The sequence below is a fragment of the Caloenas nicobarica genome, chromosome 8, assembly GCF_036013445.1.
Source record: "Caloenas nicobarica isolate bCalNic1 chromosome 8, bCalNic1.hap1, whole genome shotgun sequence".
Classification (NCBI taxonomy): domain Eukaryota; kingdom Metazoa; phylum Chordata; class Aves; order Columbiformes; family Columbidae; genus Caloenas; species Caloenas nicobarica.
The window spans coordinates 15,650,937-15,677,534 of record NC_088252.1 but is presented as its reverse complement, the minus strand read 5'-3'; the positions used below and the strand labels follow the sequence as shown (position 1 = coordinate 15,677,534).

Sequence of the window (26,598 nt, the reverse complement as noted above, 5' to 3'; positions counted from 1 at the left end):
GGGTTTAATAACATTATACCATTTACATATGAAAATGTGCAAAGTAAATTTTGTTCGAATCATGACACTATCATGACTTTTGTGACATGCTTTTACTTCTTGTGCCCCAATTTACTGAATGTAAATAATCACAAAATACTCCAATACCCTCACAGCGCATCGCTTGAGAAATAATAGCCTACTTATCCAATACAGCCTGCCACTAGCAGGCTGCCGTTTTCTGAAGGTGCCATCACCAACAAAAATCTGTACTGCAAAAGATACACCTATGTGCTTACCTTATAACAAGTAGTAGCTTGGAGTTCTGCAATTTTGCTGATTTAATTTTTTTTGTGTATGTTTTTGTGGTAGAGTTGAGAAAAAAGAACGGGCCCGTTTAAAGACAGTGAAATTCAATTCTAAAACAAGAGGAGATAAAGGGGTGAGTTAATGAAGTACTAATTACACCTGGCATTGTGAATGGTAACTGTTGTTCAGTGGTTTCTGTCTGCAAACTCAGTTTCAGTTTTTAGTGAAAAGAATAAATTCTGTCAAATAGAAATAATTCTGAACACCAGAGCTGACTTTAGTAGTAAACCATTGCCAAAACACTGCAAATTGTTTGGAGAATTAGCTTAAAGCCATATATTATCATTACTACGGTAATGTAATAAAAATTTTAGATACTGATCAAGTGTTCAATAGTGCCATTTGTAACAGCTCTGCAAGTGCTGTTTATGAAGCAGTTTGGTCCTTTAGTGTGGACTGTACGCCTGGACTCCCTTTTCTGGGGGGGGGCTTACTGCTGAATTTCAGAAAGAGTAAAATGTCCCTATAAAAGTTTTTAATGCACATAGAAAACAAGGGAGTAGAGCTCAACAGGGTCCCTATGACAAAATGAGGTTTTACAATGTCCACAGTTATGCAGACAGCATAAAGCAGCTTCTATGTTACAGCTGTGGAGGCAGAAGCTTTAAAGAATTTCATGCAAGAGTACAGGCCAACAACTACTCAAGGCTGTTGCCATCGCTGACCAGAACCAGTTTCTATCTCACAGCTGTTTTTTCTTGCTGCCACTCCCTATTTACACAAATACTGATGTGGCTGTGCTCAAATCATGTGAAATAACCAATGCAGATGAAAAACAACTCAATCCAAAAGAAATCCTGGTTTTAATTGTAGTCAATCCCTTGGTGAGTTCACTGCATGATATGCAATCCCTGTCCCAGTCTGTGTGATGGGAATGAGCAGTGAGAAAGCAGGGTAGCTACTTAAGCAGAGATGGGAATGTTTGTAGCAAAAACGATAACAATTTCCTAATGGTGAAGTAGCCAATTTTTTGAGGGTTGGTGAGGCTTTTTTTTGCAATGGTTTGGTTGCTGTGAAATTTGAGAAACTATTTCACAACCTTACGATTTCTGCCAGTATTATATAACTAGTAATTTCAAGAGTTAGGTATATGTGTTTTAGATGTAAGAGCCTTCTGAAGTAATAATACCATTTTTTTTAAGATCCGAAACATACTTTAAGTTCCTGAGGAAGCTACTTCTTAAATAGTGATTCTTTTTTAATACCACTAATGCTGTAACGTTTAGTCATCGTTATAGATCCTAAAGGTTTCTTTTAGTCATTTATTTCAGTAACAATGTTTTCATAACTTTGAAAATCACATATATCAAGTATTAAAGCTTCTATACTTTATCCTGATAGTGTAGGACAAAATACTTTAAAGACCGTCAGATCCACACATACAGCAGTCTAGTACCTGGCAAAGGTTTCAGTTTAGTTTGTTAGTGAAGAAAATGTCATGGTTGTTTCTATAAGTATTTGTTTAGAAATAATTCAACACCTCTAGTTATTTTCTGATCAACAGTTATGGTACTGCTTTGAGGATTCGCTGGATTATTTGCAGGTTTTGTGTGGGTGTATTCATTTTTGGGTATTGGAATAAAATTTTATCAACCGACGTGGTAATTTTTAACCTGATGATTTTTTATAATTTGAGTTCAATTTTTAGAAGTCATATAAAGAAAATGGCTTAAATACTTTAGATATACTTTAGTAATTTTTCCAATGTTCCCATGTGCTTTGAAAGATAATTGCATGGTGAATTAACGGTGTGTTTGAAGTAGCATTTTGAGAACAGCAGCGTGAGTGCGCAGTCACTGCACTGGCAGAGCACCAGAGACCTGCATGGAAAACTGAGTGGAAAAGCGGCTACGCTTGCCATTGATACACAACTGTCGTTCTTTTTCTTTAGTAACACTTCATTTTGCAAACACGCTTACACTGTTCACAATCTTTTGCTTCAGCTGTAAATGTTTTAACGTTACAGTTGCTCCTTAAAGTAATTCTTCCTGCATTTGTCACGGTGATGTTTTTCCCAGTAATTTCTCTGCACCGTGCCTGTCCTCGGGGGCCATGTGCCTCCCTCTGTGTGATCACACTCCTGGACAGGGTGAAATACCAACTTTGTACAATTCTTCAAAATTTCTACATTAACATCCTAAAGAATAACTCTGGTGAAGGCAAACATTGAAGTCAATGTTCCCTTCATTTTAAGGAAAACTAGAAAACCTGGAGCAGAAATGGTGAATTTTTTTCTTGTTTGTTCCTTTCATATACACATTTATCTCACTTTCTGTGCTGCTTCTGTTTTAATATATTCTTGCTTATGATGCCTGTTTATGATTTGCAGTGGGCTTATGAAAAATTTAATACAATTACTATGCATTTTTAACTAATAAGCAATTCTCTTTAGCTTTTTATAATCATGGTATCTTTTGAAAATAATCTTTTGGCTAGCCTTTTTTTATGCAAAATCAGTAATATTTTATTTTCTCCTTTTTTTTGGAAATGGAACTGACTCTGACCATTATACATGCAGTATGTAAAATTTAATATTAGTTCAGTAAGATTTACTGTACAGAAAAAATATTTATTGCTATGAAATATTTCTGAAACTAAAAGAACCCAATTATCTTTTATGAAGTACAATAAATCAGCCACTCCTTTTATTTTAGCCATACAAATTAAAGAGTCTCACCACCTCAGTTAAACTGCACCATTTTAGCTTTGTTACATTTATTTCCCCTCTTTTGCCCAAACTGAGTGACTTGTCTGAACAGAACAGTAATACAGATGTGAAACTTCCACTTTGAGAAGTCATGCTACTGTATTTTTCAGTATACTCCGCCAAGATCTGTGGGCATATTTCTTGTTGCCTCCGTTCTGTAGGTTACATTACTCTTTCTGGTTATGAGGAATCAATTGCAATGACTTGATTTGAGACAAAGCAGGTCAGGAGGACCACAGCCTAAAACTTTGCTGTGCCAACTGTAGTTCCTGCAAGCATATGCTTGGCTCAGAACCAGTTCTTTTGTCCATATGTCAGGTTGATAATTTACCAGCTCTTACACTGGAATGACAGTTCGAGTCGAACACAGACTCCAGCTAATTAAAGGTTTTATGGATTTCCTGCTGAACATGGTATTGCTGTTTCCAGAGCTCAATGTCACTGATTGTGCTCCCAGGGTACCACGTGCCTCTTTAACACCTGGTAATTTTAAGTAAACTTTTTTTTTTAAACCAACCGTAAGGAAAATATCACTGGATGTTTCAGTATCCGATATTGCCAAGCAAGTCTGTATTAAAACAGATGGCCAGAAGGGTTGTTAATACTGTAGCAGGATACAGCTTGTGTGTTGCACTATAGGCATTCTCCTCAGGAAGGCCAAATGCTAGTTTTGTAATTGTACCAAAGAAGGTGGCCCACTGTTTGCAAAAACTTTGTTGTGTTTGACCCCCCGTTGTTAATATATTTTATTCCATACATAATGCTGGTAGAAAAGGTAATATATCTTTTTGCAACTGTATTGCACATAATAGAGGAAGATGAGTTCACACTGGCTGAAGACAGTTACTTGGAAGTTAACATGCTCTAAATCTTCAAAATAGCTGTTAATAGCATCTTTAATATATTAATTGAAAACACTTGGGTTTTTTTTCTAAAACAGCTTTTAAAAAATTGTTGTGTGGAAGTTTTATTACTTTCTGCTGCCCATGGGCTTTGCTTGACTTAGAAATAAACGGTCTCCCAGCAGCACAGTGTTTCAAAACCAAGTTGGGCATCTTCTTACTTTTGCCATCCTTCCCATAATAGATTTTCTGCAAAACTGGCAGATGATTCACTTATGCCTAAAGATGAAAAGAAATTTCGTCTGGCTTCAAGTTAGCTGTATTAGTTCCCATTCTGGGTGTAATTGCAATAAAAATGTTACCTATTTATTTCTACATCGAGTTTCTTTATTGACTTAGAACAGTATATTAAAGGTGCTGTAGTCACATAATGTCTTCAGCAGAAGACGTGGCAGATATTACTAATTTCTGTGTTAATTTCACCTGTAGACATGAATGAAAAATACATTGCTCTCCATCACTTATCTACCCATATGAGTATAAATTATTATTGTGCTATGTATATGTCTGTATAGGTAACGCCAGAATTTTTCGTGGTAACTGAGAGGCAGAAATTCTTCAGCAACACAAGCAGTTAATATCAAAAGTTCCTGAATGTGATACTTGGACATACAGGGTTTTTCATGTGATAATTATCTATAAATGCACCCTTGACAAAATAATTGCCACAGTAAACAAATGAAATTAGTTTCTATCTTTTGAAAGTTAATCTCAGTATTGGGATGCAGACTTCCATAGAGCAAGGTCATTTCTTTCAGTGAACTTGCAGTGAGGTGCAATTGCGAAAGACTGAAACAAATACAGTTTGCTTTGGATTTTTATTGTTTGGATATTTTAGCTGGACATTTTTTTCCTTCCTTTTTCACTGTACTTAGTTTTATCGTAAGAGCATTCGATACAATGCCAGTTTTTAACGTACATTTTTCTTTACTGTATGATATGTTATTTAGCAGTTGTCACCCAAATATTTACAGTTTTGCCTTTGCAAATGGGTAACACTGGCAGATACTTCTGGTGGGCTGTTACGATGTCAGCTGTTTGCAAAAGCATGCGTAAAGCCTCAGTGTTGTTTTAAAATATTGTAAGCCCTATATTAGGTAATAACAGTGATTTAATTGACTTCGAGTTCGTTATGGTTTCGCTATCCTACGGCAGCCCAGTTTTTCCCATCTTTGTACACTCCCAGCAGGCCTAAATTTGTGAAATACAGGTCAGGCCATATAGTATGCACCAGCCTGCCAGTTCTCTCTGTAGTAAGCATGTGAAATACGGAGAGTGTGAGCAAAGCCATGATCCCGATCTCTATTTTTAATGAGCTGAGAAGTGTTAAACTGAAATATGCACTGCATAATGTGGTTATAGGAGTCAGCTTCCACAAAGCTGCTGGTCTCGGCCTTTGTTCACACAGACATTAGACATCCTTTGTTTTGCCCCTCCTTCTCTTCTTCAGCAGTCATTCAATGACAAGCGTAAAAAGAACCTCTTTTCCCGAAAATTTCCCTTCTACAAGAACAAGGACCAGAGTGAGCAGGAAACCAGTGATATTGACCGTAAGTATGTGGCATTCGATGGAGAGCAAAGCACATGTAGAAGGGCCTGCTAGACTGCAGTAGGGTGTTACTATGGAGACAGTTTCATGAGCTGCAACAGGCCAACAAGCTCGAGGTGCCAGTGACAAACCAATCTGCAAAATCTATGAAATCACTTGCTTGTTGTTAAAGTGAAATTTAACCAAAGAGTACCCCAGTTTGGAATAACCTGGGTAATGCTCTTGAGTAACATCAGTGTACGTAACTGGAGGAGACAACAGCCTCCCAGCGCTGTCAGTGCTGGTTCCTCATTGCTGGCTTGGAGGAGAGCGCGCAGCCATGCAAAAAGTGTAACAGAGCTTACCAGCTTTTCACACCAGTCCCTTTAGACTGGTTATTTGAATGTCATTCCATTCTAATTTGGTTTTCCTCATGAAGAGAGGTTACTTTGGTTTTCATCATTGTTGCCAGCACTAAAGTTTCTTCTCAAAAAACAGTTGCACGAGTGCGCTAATTCAGACCAGGTCTGCTCCAAACTGTATTTTCTGCTGTTTGCATCACTGGTTACACTTCATGTGCCACTCAGGTCAAATCCTATAGACTTACCTTCCCCTGTGATGTTCTGGGAACTGTCTCCTGTCGTAGCGCCAATTTTATATATTACTGACAATTATTTTCTTTGTGATTGTCTTTTTATTGCTTGCCCTCTGGGGACTACTCTGCAGGAGGTCCCTGACGACATGGGATCAAAAGGCCTGAGTAAGTGATCAAAATACTCCCAAGTTATTTTAACCTCCATCTGAAAAATTACTACTTTTTTTTTTTTAACAGATCTCTTTGAGACTGGTGCTCTACTGGCATAAGGAGGTTGACTCTGAAAATGTTCCATAAGCTTTTTCTAGTTTGTTATGTTTTGGGAGGGTTTTGCTTTCAGGAATGTCTTTCTTTAAGTCCATGTGACTATCATCTTAGGGGTTTTTCTTGTTGTTCGGAAGCTTACCAGTGCTTAATTGTTTGTCATTAGTAGTACTGTGTTTTTAAATCCGGTGATTTTTTTTTTTTTATGTCAATTTTGTCTTGTCTTTGTATTCTTATTTATTTAAGAATAACCCATGACTTTTTACAGTAGTAGTACAACCATTGCCATAACAGTTTAACTAGTTACACTTTTCCATCCTCTCTCTAGGTGACTGACGTTTACAGCTACTTACACACACAAAAAAAACTTTGCTTAACAAACGCCATGAGAGTGTTTCTATCTGACTTATTCAAACTCTTATGATGGTTTTAGACCAGGTACGGGGGTAGCTAATAGAGGAGACACATAAGCATTAGTTGTATTTCCTGCAGAAATGTTAACTACCTGAATGTACTAAGATTCAGAAGTTGCTGAATAACAGATCTAACAGTTTGCATACATGGATACCAGCACGCACCAAAACGACAAATAAAAAACAAAAAAGCCAGCAAGACATTGCTTTCATCACAGATAATAAACACATAATTGTTATGTGTTTATGGAATAGTAAAATCAGTCAGTAAAGATAAGTGACTGAAGGTTGTTAAAGAAACATTTATTCCCAGTGCATAACTGTTATGCAGCTGTTCCTGAAGTCAAGTGTAAGAAGTATATTTCTGTATTTCTGTATGTGGCCTCAATCATGAGATAAAAATTCTAGTAGCTATAACATTAATTTTGCATTTCTGAAATGGCTAGTTTCAGGGAAATTCTTGGTCTAGAGCAGAAGACCTTAGCAATCTTTATGGCTTCATGGTTTAGAGCAGAAGATCATAAGCAGCCTTTATGGCTTGATGATCATACCTAGTTTAAGCTCTGTAATATGATCCAGAAATGCCACTAGGCAATTCTGTTATAAAAACAAATACCTTCTAGCCTGTTTTTCAGCACAGTCAGACTTTTTGAAACTGCTTTACCACACTTCTTGCAGGCTGTGTTGCTTGGGTCTGCAGACTGCTGCTCCTGCCGGCATCGCAGGCTTTCCATCCTCACCAGTTGTGCCCATTATCAGACGATCACAACACTTGTATTCCCAGTGGACAGTGTCTCCCTTTCATGTTCTACCATGAGGCTTTTCAGCTTCAATATTTGCCTCTTCTGTGGCAACGTGGAAATTCTTTTTTCCAAGACAAGAAAATGAAATGGAAGCAGATACAAATTGCTGGTACTCACAAACATTCGGAAATATTTGTCTGTTTTTCCCGTACAGAAACGAAGTGAGGGAGTTCAGTCTAGCCAGAGATTTGTGGTTTGAAGATACTGGTTCACTTTAACCAAAAACATTTTAAAAGGTTGATTAGTTTACATATGATGGCAGTAACTTTTTTTTAATATTTATTAATCACTAGAAGTATACTTGCTTCCTGACTGTGTTCTTACCTCTAGAGTCCCCTTGCTTCCTTCTCTTCAGTCTTGTAGGGGAGGAACCGCACTGAATTTAGTGTATTATAAAGGCTCCTCAAAACAACAGTATGTATTATCATATACACACAGGTACATAATTTCAAATTTAATTGTACTTAATTTGTGTAGGTCAAACACAAGCTGCTTTATGCAGTCTTAACCTGTGAATGTTAGTGTTTTTCATTACAAACAGACACGCTCATTGAGTGGCATAAAAATCGATTCTTTACAATAAAGTTCAGCAATATCAAAGTTCATATTTGTTCACAAGACTTGAGGAATTTTCAGGTGGCAGAATATTTCAATAACTGAAATTCTTCAATTGCGTTATTTTTTATCATAAACAAATTTAACATAATTGCATAGCTTTAAAAGGTAAATATAAACACCTTGTAGCTACTGAAGGATTTTGATTTCTATGCAGAAGGCATGAGATTAATATAGATAGTCCAGAATAAAAGTCAGGAGCTTTTGAGAACTAAAACATGACTGAGGGGAAAAAAAATTAAAATTATGCATTGCACTTCAAGTAAACTACTTAATATACCATAAGAAAGTGTCTGTTATTGAACATGCTCCACTACATTTCCTGCAATATAGCCCAGTATTTTCTACTACAAGACTCTTAATATAATCAATAAATTGCCTACCTTAAAGGTGAAATGCATAATCCCAGAGGTTTTCCACAACAAAATTCATCTTGAAATGAAAACCTAGAAGTTAACAGCGTTACATGTGAAGTGTGTATTAGTGTACTTTTCAAAATCTTCTTTTGATGTGCTATTTAATGTTGGTTGGTTTGTTTGTTTTAATTAACATCCATTCCTTTGGTATGAAAATAAGCTTGATCCTGAGAGCTATGAGGCGTACCTTAAAACTTTTATGTGCAGTATGTATTGATTTCAGCATTTTGGTATCGGTATTGTCTTTCATCTGGATTATTTTGTGTCAATTTGCTTTCTTTTGGACTCATGCCATCAGTGTATGTTCCTTATTTTTTTTTCCATTGTGTTGCAATTTCAGAGCATGTAACCTCTAATGCCAGCGATAGTGAAAGTAGTTACCGTAAGTGTTTTTAAGTTCTTTGTTTATTTAGAACCTTCGTTTAGTGGCTCTTTCTTTGGGTTTGTTTGTTTGTCTTTTCTGGGTATTTACATGTTAAATAAAACCTCCCAGTCACCTTCAAGTGAAATCCATATTCATGTGTTTGGTGCGGTACCGCAAATTCTGCTGTGTCTTTTTTTGTTTCTTTAAAAAAAAGAAAGACTAGAGAGAATAATTGTAAGCCTCCTTTATGGATATTTTTATTGAGATACATTTTCTTAGTTCAGCTTAATTTGAACATTATGCAAGGTAGCTAGACCTATTAAAACCTAAATGTAAATTTAACGCTGACAAATATAATTATATGTAGCTGAGCTTAATATACTGGAAGCATAACTAAACTCTGTAATCTTTTAAATGGTGCAATAACGATCTATGTTTTTTCACAACTGATATTCAGATTTAATATGTATGTACTTGTAATGAAAGAAAAGATAAGCAAACATGTATTTACCCTTGCTTTCAGCTTTCATTTCTCTATTTTGACAAATGTGGGTGCTCAGTATGAATCGTGTTCAAAGCATACGACACACGTGAGGTGTTGGAGTCAGTTGTGATAAATGAGCCCTCTAGGCACATGTTACACACACATTCTTTCTGACGACCAAGCTTTTTTTGAATACTAGACTGAGTGAGCCTTTTTAGTAGCCCAGGCTACAGTACTGTTTAGTGAGTACCCAAGTTGCCTAGAGCAGAGCAGGAAGATGAAAAATTTGAGGATTTGAAGACGAATATGAAAAGGAAAAGTCAATGAAGTCAGACAGAGTGATGCTGGGTGGCTCGCCGATCAGCTCCTGGTTGCTGCCAGCCGTATAATGGGCACCTCAGAAACAGATGTTATTTATGTCAGGGTAATAAAGCAAGCAGATCATTAACAGCTATATTTTGGGGGAGCTATAGATCTTCTCAGAGGTGATGATCCACATTTTTTCTTCCAGACATTTAAACTCAAGGAGGGAATTTATACATGTATATAAAATCCCCAGTGCTTACCATGCCAACAGTGTCATAGGCTGTAATTGAGAGAAACTGGTTGGGAGAAAGATTTGTGTTCCCCGAGAATAACACAAAATGGAGCGTGTATGGAAGCCGCCTTTGCCTATATGACAAACTTACAAATTTTCATCATTTTTAATGGCACACCATTAAAGCTATCTAACCATGACTGTTTCTCCAAAAATTTGCTGCTTCCCTCTCTTCCCCCCAACGAGGTTTTTCTCAGAGCCTCCTTTATGTATGTTTAAAGCTCATTATTGGTACTGCTAGTTAGTTTTTTACTCTGTTATTACTTGAGAAGCCCTGATATTATTATGAATGTCATGGTTTTACTTACTTGAGTATGTAATTCCAAGCACTTTTTATTAAAATTTTTTTAATTTCTTCTTACTGCTGTCTAATATGAAAGTTATCTTGATTACAGATGAGTACGGTTGTTCAAAAGGTTCATTCTATTAATATTCATTTTCCAAAATGTTGAAAAGCAGTGACAATATATACTTTTTGCCCTCAACCAGGAGATGCTTTTTACTTGTTATTATTTCTTTAGTAGTTTGCTTAACTAATTTTTGACCTTATAGCAATGTCACTTCTACAAGGAAGTATCAAATCATATGTGAGCTGGATCCTTCATAGATGAGTCAATAGCTGGTGATACCCTTTTCCTCTCCCGAGCCTAAGAGGGGTTCTGAAAGTATATACTGTCCTTCTAAAATCCATTTGCATGAGTAACTATTTGAGCTATTAAAATACACAGGTTGCATGTTTTCATATCTGTCTCAACATATTCCTCACTTGCAATAACTTAAAAAATTAAAATGTTCATTCTTGTGTTGCTATAGTACAGTTTGAATGCAAATTCACTCCAAATAAGAGAAATATTTCTCTTAATGAAATTATAGATTTTAGACTTAAAAGATCAATGTATTTGCTATGAAACAAAGAACAGATATAGAGAAGCAATAGATGAATTTATAAAAGCCTTTATCTGCCATCTATTTGTATACAGCTGTGGTATAGCATTGTCTGTTCCTTTGCCTGTTATAAGTATGGCTTATAAACTCCGAAGAGTGTTCCAAAATTACAGAATTGTATTTTATTCAAAGTTCATAGTAACATCATATAATTTGCTGTAATGGAGTTATTTTTTAGTGATTCCATTGCAATAAATCTTTCTTGGAGGTATCTTGTTAGACTAGAAATAGTCTTTTAGAGAGATGGCAACTGAGGTATATTTCAGATGCTTTCACTAACATTTAAAAAGCCTGCAGCTGTCAAAAGCCAAAATTCAATTATTTTAGTTTCATTCACTGCTGATGTGCTTTATGGAGCTGAGTCTTTGTTTTCAAGTTCATCTTTAAGAAGTCATTAGTAAAATAAGTTATTTAGTGTGTATATATATATATTTTTTTTTAAATCAGAGTGGTTGAAGATGTTTATGTAAATGCCACTTTGTGATAAAGTTAATGGAAGATCCTTACACCTTAACATACAGGATTGTCAGCCCTATATAAACAGAGAAAAATGTTATTGTAAATGCTGGCATCAAAATCTGGAGGGTGTTGATGACTCTAGCAGTGAATGACAGCATGCATGCATTGCATCCAGGGAAACGTGTTGAAGAGCATTTCAGCAATGCTTTAAAATTCTTGTGCTTGATGTTGGTTTGACATGCTAATGTGAACCAGGAAATGATTTATACTGTATGTGTCTTATGCTTTAAAATTTTGTGTTTGGCTTATCTTTGATTTTTATAATTCATCATTCTTGAGAAATGTCCTTCATTGGTATAATTGTAATGCATATTACTGCAGAATTTCTGTATCATTATAGTTCATTGAATGACTCAAATGTGTTGGTTGAGAAAAAAATACATAGATATGTCTTTGCATTTACATTTTTAGGTGGCCAAGAGGAATATGTCTTGTCATATGAACCAGTCAATCAACAAGAAGGTTTGTAGATCTCAGTATAAAATAAATGTCATCTGACTTGTTGGAAAACTTCATGTCCCCTTATGTACTGAGCACCATGATAAACCTCTTCACTGTTCTGAACTTGTTACCGTTATTCAAATGAATAAAACATAAAGGCATAAATTATTAAATGCAATTGCTAAATTATTTAGTGCACAATCCAAAAGTGTGCTACTTAAAATAACTTATGTGTGGTTTACATTGCTTAAGGAGAACATGGTATGTTTAGCAGTTTCATCAGTGTGAACCTCAGAAGTTCTAGTTTTCTTCCGTTTCATATTGCTTTAGTATTCTCACTGTTCCAGTTCCTTTTTTCTGTCACAACAAAAAGTGCATCAGTAGATCTTTTGTCTATTTTAGTAAGGTTTAATTGAAAAGTCTCTAAAACATGACGGTCTCCCATTTCTGTATGGGCTGCTTATATGGCTAATTTGGTTAGCAGTTGCCAAGTGATTTTTTTTTTTTTCAGAAAAAAAATAATTTTGAATGAAATAGAAATTGATAGGGTAAAATATTTTCTCACACTTGCATTTAAACTAAAATGCTTTTCACTGATTTCCAGTGGGATCCTATCATTTCCTTTTCGCCTTAGTCCTGGTTTTGCTTCGCTGCGTATACAGAATTTTTGGTGTTCCCATTCACCACTGCAGGTGCTGGCAGTTGGTTTACATTATCTAATACATAGCTCATATATTTGTAAATTAATCTGTAAAAGAGAGATCCTTTGGGATTATTTGATATCTATTCCCTATCAGATAAGGTGGCAGTTGAAGTAAATATACATCATATATTTACATGACTTCCGAGTGTCAAGATTTCATTTTTGAATTCAAGTACCAGTGAGTGGCACAGCCCAGTTGCTTTTAATAGCACTGTATACTGGAACACATGTGCCTGTATAACCTTCCACTCTGACTTGTTAGTTATTGCATATGGGCTCCATTTCATCAGTAAGCTTCCAAAAGTAGTAAAAATTGTTGTACAAGACTAACAGAAACTATATTATTTATCTCATATAATATTTAATTTTGGTAGGCTCCAAATAAAATGTGGGATGAGAAGCGCGTGAGTTGGGAGCATGGAAGTGGTGTAGTCCCTTTTCCATGTGCTAAGTTAAGCAGAGCTTAAACTGGGGAGCTGGAGGTTTGTTACCCTCCAGTGAGCAGCTGCTGGGTCGGTGTGTGTATCCACACCGCAGCATCTCACAAAATGAGAAACATCTTTTTAGCTGACATTAGCTTCCCAGATTCTGATAGCTTCATCATTGAGTGAGAACAATAGTAATGGCAAGTGAATTAACGTCAAGGTTGAAGAGAAGAGACGTGAATGAGACTTTGCAGAAACCAATGGCTTAGTAACTGCCATATTGTAAAACTAAAAATTTTAGAGAGCAAAGTGCTTTGGCATTTAAATACGTGACTGTAATTCCCTTTATGAGTCTAACACAGTATATGGGAAAGGCCTTAAAAGAACTAACACCTCATTCCTTGGCTTAGGTGCAGTAATACGTTCCCTGAATATGTTACCTGCATTTGTCTACTCATTCACTTCCATGGTAATTTTTTTTTAAGAAACCCAGAGGAATAAAGAACTGTAACGACCAAAATAGATTTAAAGGTGCTTGGATTTGAGGTACTACTGTGCCACCCTTAGTCTTCAAGCAAAGATATTTATTGTTAAATTAATAAGTTGACAGCTGCTGGATCCCAGACATTCCTTTTATGAATATATTAAGAGCTCTGAAAGGAAAGAGTTCTAAGAGTCCAATTAAAATATATTTTATAGGTCAGATTTTATTTAATTTGGACTTCTTTGTGCAGTAAAGATAGATTGAACCTAAAACTAAAATGCAGCTGAAATGATAAGCTAATGCTGAGATACTTGGACATTATTGTCTTCATGGTTCTCGCAGTATAATTGGATATTTTCTGCTTGATCTTAATTTCCAACCAAAAGTCCTTTATAACATTATACAAAAGGAAGCTGCTATTAAAAGATGCTATACTTCATTTTATAGGGGTATTAATAGTTACAGAATCTGTACATAGTTGAGTCTTTTCATATGTGACTTTTTAAGTTGTGGTCTTAGCAGAAAGAAGAAACTTCTCCCAACACAGGACTAGAATTTCACAAACTGCTGCTGCTTAAGCACCTCTTGGAAGTGAAAAGATTTTCAAAGTTCCCCCTTTTGCTGTTTCATCAGAATTAAGGAGGTTACTTTGTGGATTCTTCCAAAGACTTAATAATTTCAGACTCATCTTCAATCACTCAGATCTCCACTCTCAAATCACTATCCTAACAGCTTGCTGTGACTATGGTAGTAATTGCTCAACATTCTTCAACAGGTTTTTATTCTCTGTAGGAGTACATATTCTTTTAGGTATTAAAACCATTAACTGTGTGATAAAGGATATTTTGCAGAACTGTAAAAGTTACCAATGATTTTGAAACATAACTGATGTTATTCCTTTATGTTTAATAGTCAGTTACACTCGACCTGTGATTGTTTTGGGACCCATGAAAGACAGAATAAATGATGATCTGATCTCAGAATTTCCAGACAAATTTGGCTCATGTGTTCCGCGTAAGTCTCGGCAAATCCTATAGCAATTCTAAGTTATTTATTTCTGTTAATTTTCTTAATAGACTTATCCTCTGTATGTTGAGTTAAAAGAAGTTAATATATTGTCTAAGGTTTATAGAGCTATCTTGATTGTCAGCCATCTCTTTTCTTCTGACAATTTTATAGTGTAAATGGGAGAATATTTTTTTATGTTGTAGGGAAAAGTCACTGTATTTTGTTTTTGCTTTAAAAAATACTGGTTTATATTTAAAGATACTACTAGACCAAAACGAGATTATGAGGTGGATGGACGTGATTACCATTTTGTCACTTCTCGAGAGCAAATGGAGAAGGATATTCAGGATCACAAATTCATTGAAGCTGGCCAGTACAATAATCATCTTTATGGAACAAGTGTCCAATCAGTGCGAGAAGTAGCAGAAAAGGTAAATCAGTGCCAGTTACTTTCATTTACTGAGGTGATTATCTGACTCTGACAGGGGAAGAGAAGAGTGGCAAGAAGCCATTCAGAACCCTCTGACTTTAAAAGGAATTTGTACAAAACTAGAAACAAAGTGCATTGTCACAGTGCATTGAGGGAAATCGTGAAGCTTTGGAATAATGAAAGCACCATGATTAAATTATGGGAAAAGGAGCAATTGTAGTTTGTTCTATCGTATAAAAAGAGAATAGAGAAGAAATAATTGGAATTACAGGCTAATTAGCCTAGCTCACATGCAGACATCATCAACTAATTAAGAATAGTGGTGTTGGAGTCAATTAATATGATAATCCATTTGATATAGACCTGTGCAGAAGAAAACTTGTAAAATCGTTGTTCTTTGTGCCCTTCATGGATTTAGCTGACAAAGGGAAATGAATGTAATGAACTCAAATTCAGAAGGACTTTTTACATAGCTACCACTACATTTTGAAGACTGACCTTACTGTTTTTATCCTGAACAGATCTTAATTAATTATTTCTTGCTAAATCTAAATATTTCTGTATTCAAACTGAAGTTTACTTGAGCTCTCTGAAAAAGAGTGGGAAGAAGGAAGCATATTTCTTAGAGTAAGATGCTTGTTTTAAAGAAAATTTTTCTGTTAGAATTTATTGCAAATGTTCCACATTAGGTGGTTGAGTGTTGTTCGACTGCTTACAAATATGGTGCATTTCTAGTAGGCAATGTTATCTAATCTGTATGAGACAAGAAACAGCTGTTTTCTAGGTGGCAACTCACAAGTGTGAGCACTTTCAGGCTGGACATGCAGAGGGTAAGTGTGATTAACCCAGGTGACACAGGAGTGTAGTTAGTCCTCTGGAAAACAGTGTAGACCATTCTGGCCAAATGGCTGAATATCGTTATTTCTGGTAATTTAATTTACTGGCATCAAAACCGGGAGAACATGGTGAGATTCTGTGGTTCATGTGATGAAATTTTCTTCTGCTGTCTTTCTCACCCTCTGGAATAGAACCTGGCCCCATGGTATACAGCGAGAAAAGAAAACAAAATTACTTACCGAGTTGTTGAAGTAAATGAACAGTACTTTGTATAGGAGGCTGAACAAAGTTGTGAAACTATCATACGTGGTTAGATGATGAAACTACTTATTGAACAGCTTAAACATGATAAACCTGTTGGCAGTTGCTTCACCTGGTAGCACAGATACCATCCTTCAGTTCCATCCTAGACCTGAAACTGGCCGTGTTCTTTTGCCCGTGTAGTGGGGTTAGTAAGGTACAAAACAATTGTGGATCTTTTATAAACTGACATGAAGAAAGAAATACTACCAGATGTCTCTATGCTATTAAATCTCTTGCACAGGCACTGTGAGACTTTGGGTAGATGCAGCAATTTCCAGTTCCAACCAACATTATTTTTCTGGGAAACAATGCCCTGTCCTTCAGAGCTTGACTTCCAAATTGTGACAGGGCTGCCAACTGGTCAGTCTGAGGCTGCTCCCTGGGTGTCGTCCTCTCTCTCCCTTAAGAGATGAGTCTTTTCAGTGGGTGTTATTACTGGGATACAAAAGACAGTTTCCAAGTTTTCCATTATGAATTTAGGGGCAGACACAGCAGAAGTGACTGCTGCTACCCCAAAACAACCAGAAAATGTGTTCTTGCAGTAGCTTTAAATGGTGTTTATTTGCCTGTGCTTCTAGCTGATCCCCATCTCTCTCATTTCCTTACCTATAATGGACACAGCTGAAGATGCTTTTTAGTGTCCTTGTGCAGTTATTGTAAAAGGCACTGAGTGCTGTGCTGTGTTTCTCAATCAGATGCAGTGCAAGTAAGGAACTAAAAAAAAAAGTAAAGTGTTGTTCAGATGCATGGCGCAAAGAGCAAAATAGCTTTTCTGTATGAAAACATCATAATTATATCATTAGGTACTTGCATTTCTTTTCCTTGTCTTCTAAATGTTCACTTGAAAAGAATTTCCATATCCTCTTTGGAATCACTAGCAACTTGCAAATCTCTGCATCTGAGGCCACGGTTAATGCACATTCATTATTGATTTGGAATAAACTGTCACAGTTACATTCCATAAGGACCAGCACAGCTCTCGTGGTGGAAATCCAGTCCTTCAGCCTTTGCCCAAAATCCTTTGGCACCTGCCATAAGTTGTTGGGCCCAACACAGCAAATAGTGCATATCTCATCCCAAAAAGGAAGCTGGACCAGGTAATGCTCTCAGTTGTCAGTTCCCAGAGCATGCGCCACATTTTAAGAGAAACCATTTGAAAGATGTGGACAGGTTGGCACATGTAGTAAAATACTCTGCTAGGACATGCAAACACCTTTCTTAAATTACACCAGTCAGTGTCCAGATCCATGGACTCGATCTGAGAAACAGCTGTTGTCAGTTGAAAGCAAGTGGATATATATCTTGTTCATGTGGGAAGAACACTTCTACCCTCTTTAAGAATTCCTTAAATAAAATTCTGCAGTTTTGTTGTGCAAAAGATCAAATGTAAATGATCCTGGTGATCTCTTGATCTGCCAGGGAGCAGAACCGTGTCAGTCAGTTCAGACTGCAGTGGCTTCATTGCTCTCTAATGTGCCCTCCAGGAACCTTCTCCCAGGAGTTCAGCAAGTGCCTTGTGTGATATGAGTAACCTTTGGTTTTATGGTGCTTGTGGGTTTGTACCCTGGCTCACACAGAATTCTGCCATTTGCACTGCTCTCCTGCTAAAGAGAAAACTTATTTTAGTCACCTGAGAGTTGTTTTCTGTTGCTCTGCCCTCATCCCTTTCAAAAATGGTGGTATGTCAAATTACTCCTATACTACTCGGAAAGAAAAATATGTGAGGCAGAAATGAGCACATCAGAGATGAGAGGAGTTGAGGAACAAGGAAGAGCCTTTAAGATGAGATATCCCAAAGAGCTGGAAAATTGCTTATAGCGGGGAAAAAAGCAGCCCTACCACATTGCCTTCCAACTGCACAAGGAACAGTTAAATTATATTTGTTTCTCAAGTGATGAAAATAAAATCAGCCCAAATAAGTTGCATTTAGCATGTCAAACTCTGTATTCTACTGAGCAGTACCTGAGGGGAGGAGAGTCCTTGTATTCGGTTCATCTAACAATCCTGATGGTGGCACGTTCCCCTGTCACCAGGGTGGTTATTCCCTCAGGTATGCCAGGGGAGTCATCTGGCTCCTCTCTGAACTGTGATATTTGTGATATTCACCTCCCTGAAGGATCCTCAAATTGTTTAAAAAAAATGATCATGTTGGTGGTGTGGTTGAAGTACAACCGTTCCACTAGGTGCTTCTGTGTTTTCGATTGGGCTGCAGCCTCTGGTGGAGAAAGGAAGGAAGAAGGGTCAGAAACATCTCAAATGATGTGTGATCCCAACAGAGGAGCATTGGGGACCTTGTGCCAAAGTGGTGAAATCATAATATCATCGATGCAAATGCTGGTTTTGTTGGCTTCAGTAGAGATGTGTTTTCTCTTCTAAACTATTACACTGTATATGCTTGTGACTTAAATTTTGCTTAGTGCTGTTTTCCATTCTCTCTCACTTTTTAGGGTAAACATTGCATTCTTGATGTTTCTGGTAATGCGATCAAAAGGTTGCAGATTGCCCAGCTGTACCCAATCTCCATTTTTATTAAACCCAAAACAGTGGAAAATATCATGTGAGTAAAGTACCTCAGGCTAAATTGTTTGAGACTGTTGTATTGGAAAAGCCAAGTGCAAGTTATATGAAGTCAATTGTAATATTTGCATTTTAAACAATATTTAATTTCCTGAGTCTGATTTCTAGGGACTTTGAGGTTTCTAATCCCAATTAATGTGCCTGAGAATCAATGTCATTGTGCTAAATTCCATGCAACATAGTGCCATAGTGAGAACAGCTCATTCCCACTACAGCCTTTGCTTAGGTGTGTCATTTAGGAGACTGCCTCTTACTAGGGTTAATACTCAGACAACGGTTTAAAACCTTATTTCAAAATAAATATTTGGTGGTGGTTTTTAAATGTATACTGTTTTCAATTTCAGGGAAATGAATAAACGCTTAACGGAAGAGCAAGCCAGGAAGACATTTGAGAGAGCCATGAAACTGGAGCAAGAATTTACCGAACACTTCACAGGTGCGTTTTGCTTGGGATTGTTCCCTTGCCAGAGTTGAAATTTTATTGCTTGCTGTAAAATAGTAATTGCCTCACTGCTGAGATAAGGCTGAACTTTGTTTTCTGGCTGATCTGTGATTGTTTTGAGGCATAGAGCCATCTTGGTACCTATGCGCTGATTTCAGTTTGATCAATTAATTGAATCTGTTACATTACTGGGAACTTAGTTTAGATTTTAAAAATTCTGAGACTTTCTACCATTTTCCTAGATATGGTAATGCAGATGTTTGCTTTGTTGATAATTTGTGTGTTTAAAGCTTTTTATTTGCAGAGCTGAGATTGCCCAGCAAAGCTCCCTGTAGAAAATGATTAATATCTGTGTTTTTAAAATCAGAAAGTAAAGAATGATGGTAATTAATTAAGCCTCTGAAAATTGGGTACTACAGCATTATGCTAGTTAGCAAATCAAATTTATGTATGCCATGGACCTAACTGTAACAGCAAAGCATGGGCTGCAAGTGCTCAAACTGTGCTAATTGTTTGCATTGTGGCTTGTAGTAGGAGGAGATTGCTCAAGTCAGGATGTTGAGGAGGACAGAAATGAGCCTTCCCTGTTCCTGTCCTGGATAAACACTTGCTACTTTCCTTCCTGTTATGTTCTTTTCTGCAGTGATTCAGTGTTTGCTGCCCCATTCCCCTCCTTTGTGTGACATGACTCCTTTGCCCAGTTCCTCCTCCACACCTTATGTGGGCAGAGACACAGAGAGGGCTGGTGAGAGAGGGCTGGTGGCTTCACAAGGGTGGAAGACAGAGGAACCAGCAGACTCCCTGCCCCACTCTGCCTCCTGCCTTGTTCTCCACATTGTGTGCTGCCCACACACTGAACAACTCGAGTCCATCCCTTTTTGTCTCCTTCCCTCTCTGCTGCCTCGCAGCTCTCAGTTTATCCCAGTCCTGCATCCAGCTCTCCCACTCTTCCTATAGCTCTCTGTCTACACCAGAAAGTTACGGGACCTGCAACATATATTGCAGATTCTTCCTATTATAGAGTCTCTTACAAAATGACTTGCAAATGTGTCAGGTTTGTTGTTGAGGAAACAAATGAGTTTGTTAATAGTTACTAATTAAATATTTAGTTGGTAGCTGGTATTCTCCCAGGCTATCTCAGGGCATTACATAGGACACTTTTTCAGGAAAGTAAGGGACATAATTCAAGATGTTTCAAAAATCTGTGGGCCTTTTTAAGAGCTCTACTGCTCAGGGCCGTATTTCTTCTCGGAAGTGTAAGGGTTGTTGACAAAGGAGGATAGCAATTGTCAGACTTCTGTCCTTGATAACCTGGTTCAGGCCAGAAATTCTTTTCTGAATCTGTTTGAGATACTTGAAGACATGAGAAGTCTACTTAGAATTTGGAGGCTGCCACCTGTATGAGTCAGGTGGTAAAACAGAATGTGTGAGCATTCCCTAATCTGTTAAAAAATACCACATCATGTGGGGTAACTGAAATCAACTTCATCAGCAGGTTAAATTTAAACAGACTTAAATTTTGCACTGAAGCACATGAAGAGCACGTCCATCTTCTGTTTTGAGGGCGCTGAGCTTTGGAAGAGGCGTGGTTAAATATAGCTGGAGAGAAGAAAGATGCTGAAGCTTATGGCTATTTGCATTGCAAAGACATTTCTGAATCTTTCTAATGCGCTGTTGTGCTGTGAACATGATACTTGACCTGTAATACGTGAACAGCCTCCTCCCACAGGGACTATGACAATGGGCTGCAGATGAGGAGAAAGTTTTTACGAGGTGGGAATTATGAGTAGGATTAAAAAGGAAGTAAATTGCATGAAAGCAAAGCTTGGATGCAGCAGTAATATATAAATGCACAAAAGAGTGAGTCTGGCCTGCCTCCAAAATTATCTTTCATGTTAAACTTTGTTTCTTGGATTATCAACACTGAGGTGGTGATCCTAATTAAAAAGAAGTTGCTATCTCATGGTGATTGCTTTTTCAGATTGAGCTGTGGTAAGAACAGCTCAAACTTCATCCTCTTTTTTTACCAGGCCATACTTTGATATGTCAGAACGCATCCATATTGGCTCATTTCTAATTGTATTCTAGCCTTGGAGAAAATATATCTAACTTAAATAATCTGAATTTAAATTAGACTTTTAACTATACGAGGAAGCCTGTTGTCTATAAAACTCGAACCTATTGGCTGGGCAACAAACTCAATGAATTCTTCCTCTTTTGGGCTGCAAACAAAGGCAGTGCTGGCAGGTGGGACCCCCAGGTGAGCCAGCTGTGCTGTGAGGGCTCAGGTCCAGCTGGGCAGCTCCCCAGTCCGCTGTGCACCCAGCCTGACTCAGAGCAACCGGGAGGACACAGCCCTGTGCCCTGTCTTGCCTTGTTGTGTAGGAAAACACGCATGTAGGTTGGACCAAAAGGCATGAGGATACGAATTGACTTGGGCAAACTCTAACATGGTTAGGAAAAGCAAAAAAACCTCCTTGGCTGTATGTGTATGCTTGTAGGAGAGTGAAAACCACTTCCTAACCCTGAGCCTCTGAGTGGGAGAGATGGTGCTTTGTGTATCTTGCAGTACCACCAAAAACGTGCTTCACTCCAGCACAGAAACCAAAGATGTCAGCGGGTGTCCGTTCCTTCAGCACTCTGAAATCCTCTTGCCTCTCTGAGAGAAAAGAACAGCTGGGCTGGGAGCATCTTGGGTTTGGTACCCAGCCAGAAGGATGGTTGCTGATTGCCACGTTATGTTTTGCAGCTATTGTCCAAGGAGACACACTGGAAGAAATCTACAACCAAGTGAAACAGATCATAGAAGAACAGTCTGGGCCTTACATCTGGGTTCCAGCAAAGGAAAAATTTTGAAAACAGATTTTTATTTTTCATTTTCTAACTGACATCATCTACTACATCTGACGACTCTTAAGCCCTTCCAGCGGAGCCTGCCTCTAGTTCTTTCCAGCGTGGTTCATACCCAACCATCACGTTCTGCAGTTCCCACGATGCTTTACATTTGGTGTCTCTCTTAGTTTAAATAATTTGTATTATTGTGTGTTGTTGGTTTGCCATTTTTCAAACATGACATTGGAATGGCCTGACCAGCTATTAGCTTGGGGTGGGGGTGGGAGGGAATTGCTTGGTAAAATTCCTTAATGTTTAAGGGAACGTAACTTTCAAAGATTTTTCAAAAAAGCTTTATAGACATTATTTTAAAATTTCATAACGATTGAAAGAAAAGTATATTCAAGCAAGTTGTAAATCATGAGTAACTTTGCACGCTTAACTTTAATAGCATGGTTTGGTCAGGGCAATCAATTTCAGGTTATATTTTCTGAGTTAAATTCTATTCTCGCAGGGGTTTGTTTTGGTTTGGTTTTTGGTTTTCTTTCCAGGCAGTTAGAGAGAAACGTTTCAAATTTTGAGTTAACATTTGCATTAACTCCCATTACTACTCCTCAAGGGATATTGATTTTCATAATTTCATATGGATATTCTTATAATCTACTTTTTCATTTTTTTGCCAACAAAATTGCTAGGGACAAAGATGTGTAATGTTTTTAATCTTCCTCGCGAAACACTATTTATAGTGTCTTACAGAAATTGTTTATAGATAATGGTCATCACACCTTTTGAGCCTAAAATATGTTTAGGTGCTAGGAAACCTTGTATTTTTCAGAGGAATGCCAAATTTCCATTGGCAGTAATACAGAAAACAGCTGCAGAGATGGTCTTTAGGGCAATGAGAGAGTGATTCGTAGCCTAAAGAAGTGTGTGTTCTTAGGGGTCAGATTTTAATGAATATTTTACCCACAATAACTGCCTATTTTGTTATAATAAATATATATATATATTAAACTTTCTTTAACTGAACTCTGTAACTATGGGAATTATTTTCTTTACATAGTTGCACACACGTATAAATATATATATATATAAAAATATATATTTTTCTTTTACCACCTACTCCTAGCTTTTTGTTTTGAATAAAAATACAAATTAGAATTTACCTTCCTTAATCGTGAGAAATCAAATGGGCTATGGTGGCTGGGCCTGAAGTCCAGGGAGTATTAGTTACAAGAAAAAAATACGTGGAAGTTCTCCTCTTTTCTATGGAATTTCAGGTGTTTGTCTTTTTTCTTTTTCTTTTTTTTTTTCCCTCCTGTTTTCTCCATGCCCCCTCCTTGTAATATTCGTGTCTTAACGAAAGGGAGAATTCAGTCAACAACACATTTTATTTTTTTGGTACATGTTCATTTCGGATTGTGTAGGCACAAGATCTTCCATTTGCGATGCACAAACTTCTGTGCTGAATGTTATAAATCTGTTGTACCAAAATATGGAACTACCTTCAGTAATGAAATTCTCTAATTCCTGTATTATTTGGTACCTGCCATTGTTTATTTGAAAGTGATTGTTTATAAGAGGGATGTACTTACGGCAGTCGTGGGGCTGTCACACAACCAAATTAGCTTTGGTTTGTAAAGAATTATCAACACTACCCATTCCATTTGTTAGAAAGAGGAGAACAGCTAATAAACTTTATTGTACAATATATTTGTCAAGTGTGTTTTTGATCAAAAGAAATACAGATGTTGTAGCATTTTAAAATAATTGGCTCAGACTGTAAATGAAAATAACGTGTTAGAGAACACTGACCAGATTGGGGCCAGTGAAGTTGTTACATTAAATGCAGGTTTAAACCTGGGACACAAATACTGCTGGTGTAACGTGGAATGCTTCTAAGACTTACAGTAAGTGTAAGCTGCTGGTGTATGGCCCGAAATAATTTTTGTTTTTCTAGATTTGTGAAGTAGGTATGTTGTCTTCCTGAGGCTTTATGGAAGTGCAAGGTGGATAAGATTGATGCAACTTAAAATAAGTTATGTCAGAAATTTTTGAACTACTATCTGCCTCTTTGAAAGTGACTGATTATCTGAGAATTATAGTGAGACATCTTAAAACAGACCAACTTTAAAAAAAAAATAGAAGTATCTAAATCTCAGTTATCAAATCTGCAAACTATAATAGCATCTGAGATCTCTATATTGGATAGGGTTTTTTCCTACCTCTTTTTTTAACAGAGGTTACTATAACTTTTTTTTGCATCAGAAAGAGAGTCCTGTTCAGCTGAATAGATACATGAGGAATTACTCTTTCATATATTGGAGCTTGTCTCCTGGGCATTTGTCCTGGACTAGCCAGGTGTCACCAAATCTGACACTCAGACTGAAGCCCACAGGACTTACCTTGCACGGTTGTCATGCAGAGTGACAATAAGTCTCTCGGATCAAGAAAACCCAAAGGACTCTGGGATAGTGTCTTTGCATTTTTGGTTTTGTTTGTTTCAGATATTGCCCTTGAGCCCTCACAGAACAGTTGATTCTGACAGTGCTGATGCTCCTAGTTTACTTGTTTTATCTTGTAATCTTTAGGATTTCACATTAATTGTTGTTTCTCTGGATCTCGCTATGTAAGTATCGGGCGCTGATATGTATTTGATTCGTGGGTACACTTTCTGCATTTTAGAGATATATTTTATGACAAGTGTACTTCTCTTAAGGCTTCCAATTTAACAACTGGAGTGATGAGGAGATCCAAATGGTGCCATACTGACTCATTACTACCCCGCTTTTGCTGGCCCAGTGAAGGCACCATGGGTTTTCTTCCCTACCTGCTAACCCAACTCTTTGTAACTGCTATACAGAAGCATGCTTGATGAAGTATTTGCTCTCTATTATGAAGTTATATTAATCATTTCCTTTGTAGGCATTTTTGCTAAATTACGCTGAAAATTAGGTTAAGAAATTTAATATCCCCTTAAACTATGGGTATTTGTAGGGTTATGAATAAAATAGGAAAATGAGCCAAATTATCATGAACTGTGCTTGTGTGATGGTTTAGAGGGAGCTGCATTGTGAATAGGCCTCCTACACAGAAAGCTGCTCCTCTGCCTTCTGAACCTTTCCCATTAGAGGATCAGAAGAACAACAGGAGATGCCTGGTGCCAAATTAATGTCTTATTAATCTTACCCTTGCAGTCCTAAGCAATTGGTGCTAGGACTGTGCTACAGTCTTGTCATCTGTATATATCTAAGCCTGGCTGCAGGAGGCTTGAGAGGTTAATCTGGCCAGTGGGAAGGGCCCAGGAGGGGTCCGACTTTATGGATCCTGCCAGAAATTGGAAGGACTCCAGTGGTGCCAGGTCATTCTTTAGCACTTTAGACAACAAAGGGATGACTAGTTCCAGATGTTCCGGGCAGCCAGAATCAGAGTTCAGCCATAAGGTTTTGTTAAAGAATAAAGTCTGGAGGAGCCATGCTCTATTTTTTGAAGTTCTAAACTTGAAATAGCAATTAACTGACTTAAACTCAGCTGTTGTCTTATGGGTGCTAGTTGATTTACAGCTAGCAGCCTGGCCAAATTGCAGTCAAGTAGCTAAGTAACTAATTCCTGAAAGCATCCATGCAACATTACTAAAGACTGGAATGGAATAGTCCAGTTGGAAGGGGCCTACAGTGATCATCTGCCTGACCAATTTGGGGCTGACCAAAAGTTGAAGCACGTTGTTAAGGTGCAGAGAGCAGCGAGGTTGCCCTCAGCCTGTCCGGAGGATGCACTCAGTTGTGTTGGTGCAAGATGGTAAAGACATGTGCCTGGGGATTCACGGTGGTACACGGCTGTTCTTTCTCTGGTAGCTGGGTGAGAAATGGCACTCAGCAAAGCAAAGCAGCACTAAATGGCTTTTATAAAAAAAAAAAAAAAAGTGTTACGGGCAGCTGCAGACTAATGAGAAATGATGAAAAATGAGTGTTGCTCTGTGAAAGCTGTTCTAAAAGTCACAGCAGCTTTTAACAGAGCTATTGTCAGAAGCATTTTTAGTCTTCCTGGGAGAAAGCAGCCTTCCTGGGCCTTCTCTAAAAACCTATTTCATAGCACTTGCTATTAAATGTCAGGAGAAGTGCACTTAGCACATGCTGTACCACCTGTGGAGTGTGCTAGCTGCGCTGCTGTAAAGCCTGGGTTTCTTGTTCTGGCTTTATGACATTCATGAGAATGCTGAGAATGTGACCAAAAAAGTGACCATCAGCTCTGTCAGGTAAAGTGCTTTGCTTGAATGTACTTTTGCTTCCTGAGCCCCAGTAGAGAATATGTAGAATTCAAAATGAGGATTTCCTTACACAGCCCTGCCTTGCCCCTGTCAGTTGGTGTGTAGCTGTTTTTCTAAGTCTAGAGGTGGTGCTAAAGCAGAAACAACCTCAGTGGTGCCTCAGGCATTTTGCAGTTTCCTAGTCTGAATTATTTTGCAAGTGTAGAGGCGGTGTGAAGAGAGAGGTAGGTGTTTTTTTTTTTTTCTCTCCATAGTCATTATGAGGTGACGTGTGCCAAGGTAAGCAAGATAAATTGTTGAACAAAGTGCACCTGCAACTGAATGCTGCTGATTTTCACTGAAGAGCAG

The 26,598-nt window shown here is 37.6% G+C and overlaps 1 protein-coding gene across 4 annotated transcripts in view; it reads left to right on the top strand.

Annotated features, from left to right (window-relative positions):
* DLG1 (discs large MAGUK scaffold protein 1) overlaps positions 1 to 23,692 on the top strand; it is a 154,457-nt gene extending 130,765 nt beyond the window's left edge. For 2 of the 4 annotated variants that reach the window (XM_065640450.1, XM_065640451.1), the window contains 9 exons: positions 352 to 421; positions 6,212 to 6,245; positions 8,932 to 8,973; positions 11,913 to 11,963; positions 14,467 to 14,568; positions 14,821 to 14,993; positions 18,580 to 18,689; positions 19,054 to 19,145; positions 21,901 to 23,692. In XM_065640450.1, coding sequence (XP_065496522.1) covers positions 352 to 421; positions 6,212 to 6,245; positions 8,932 to 8,973; positions 11,913 to 11,963; positions 14,467 to 14,568; positions 14,821 to 14,993; positions 18,580 to 18,689; positions 19,054 to 19,145; positions 21,901 to 22,007 — 781 coding nt within the window. In that variant the 3' untranslated portion in view covers positions 22,008 to 23,692. Of the gene's footprint in view, positions 1 to 351; positions 422 to 5,407; positions 5,508 to 6,211; positions 6,246 to 8,931; positions 8,974 to 11,912; positions 11,964 to 14,466; positions 14,569 to 14,820; positions 14,994 to 18,579; positions 18,690 to 19,053; positions 19,146 to 21,900 lie in introns of all 4 variants that reach the window. The other 2 variants (XM_065640449.1, XM_065640448.1) reach the window with 2 other exon arrangements.
* Positions 23,693 to 26,598: the final 2,906 nt, after the last annotated feature.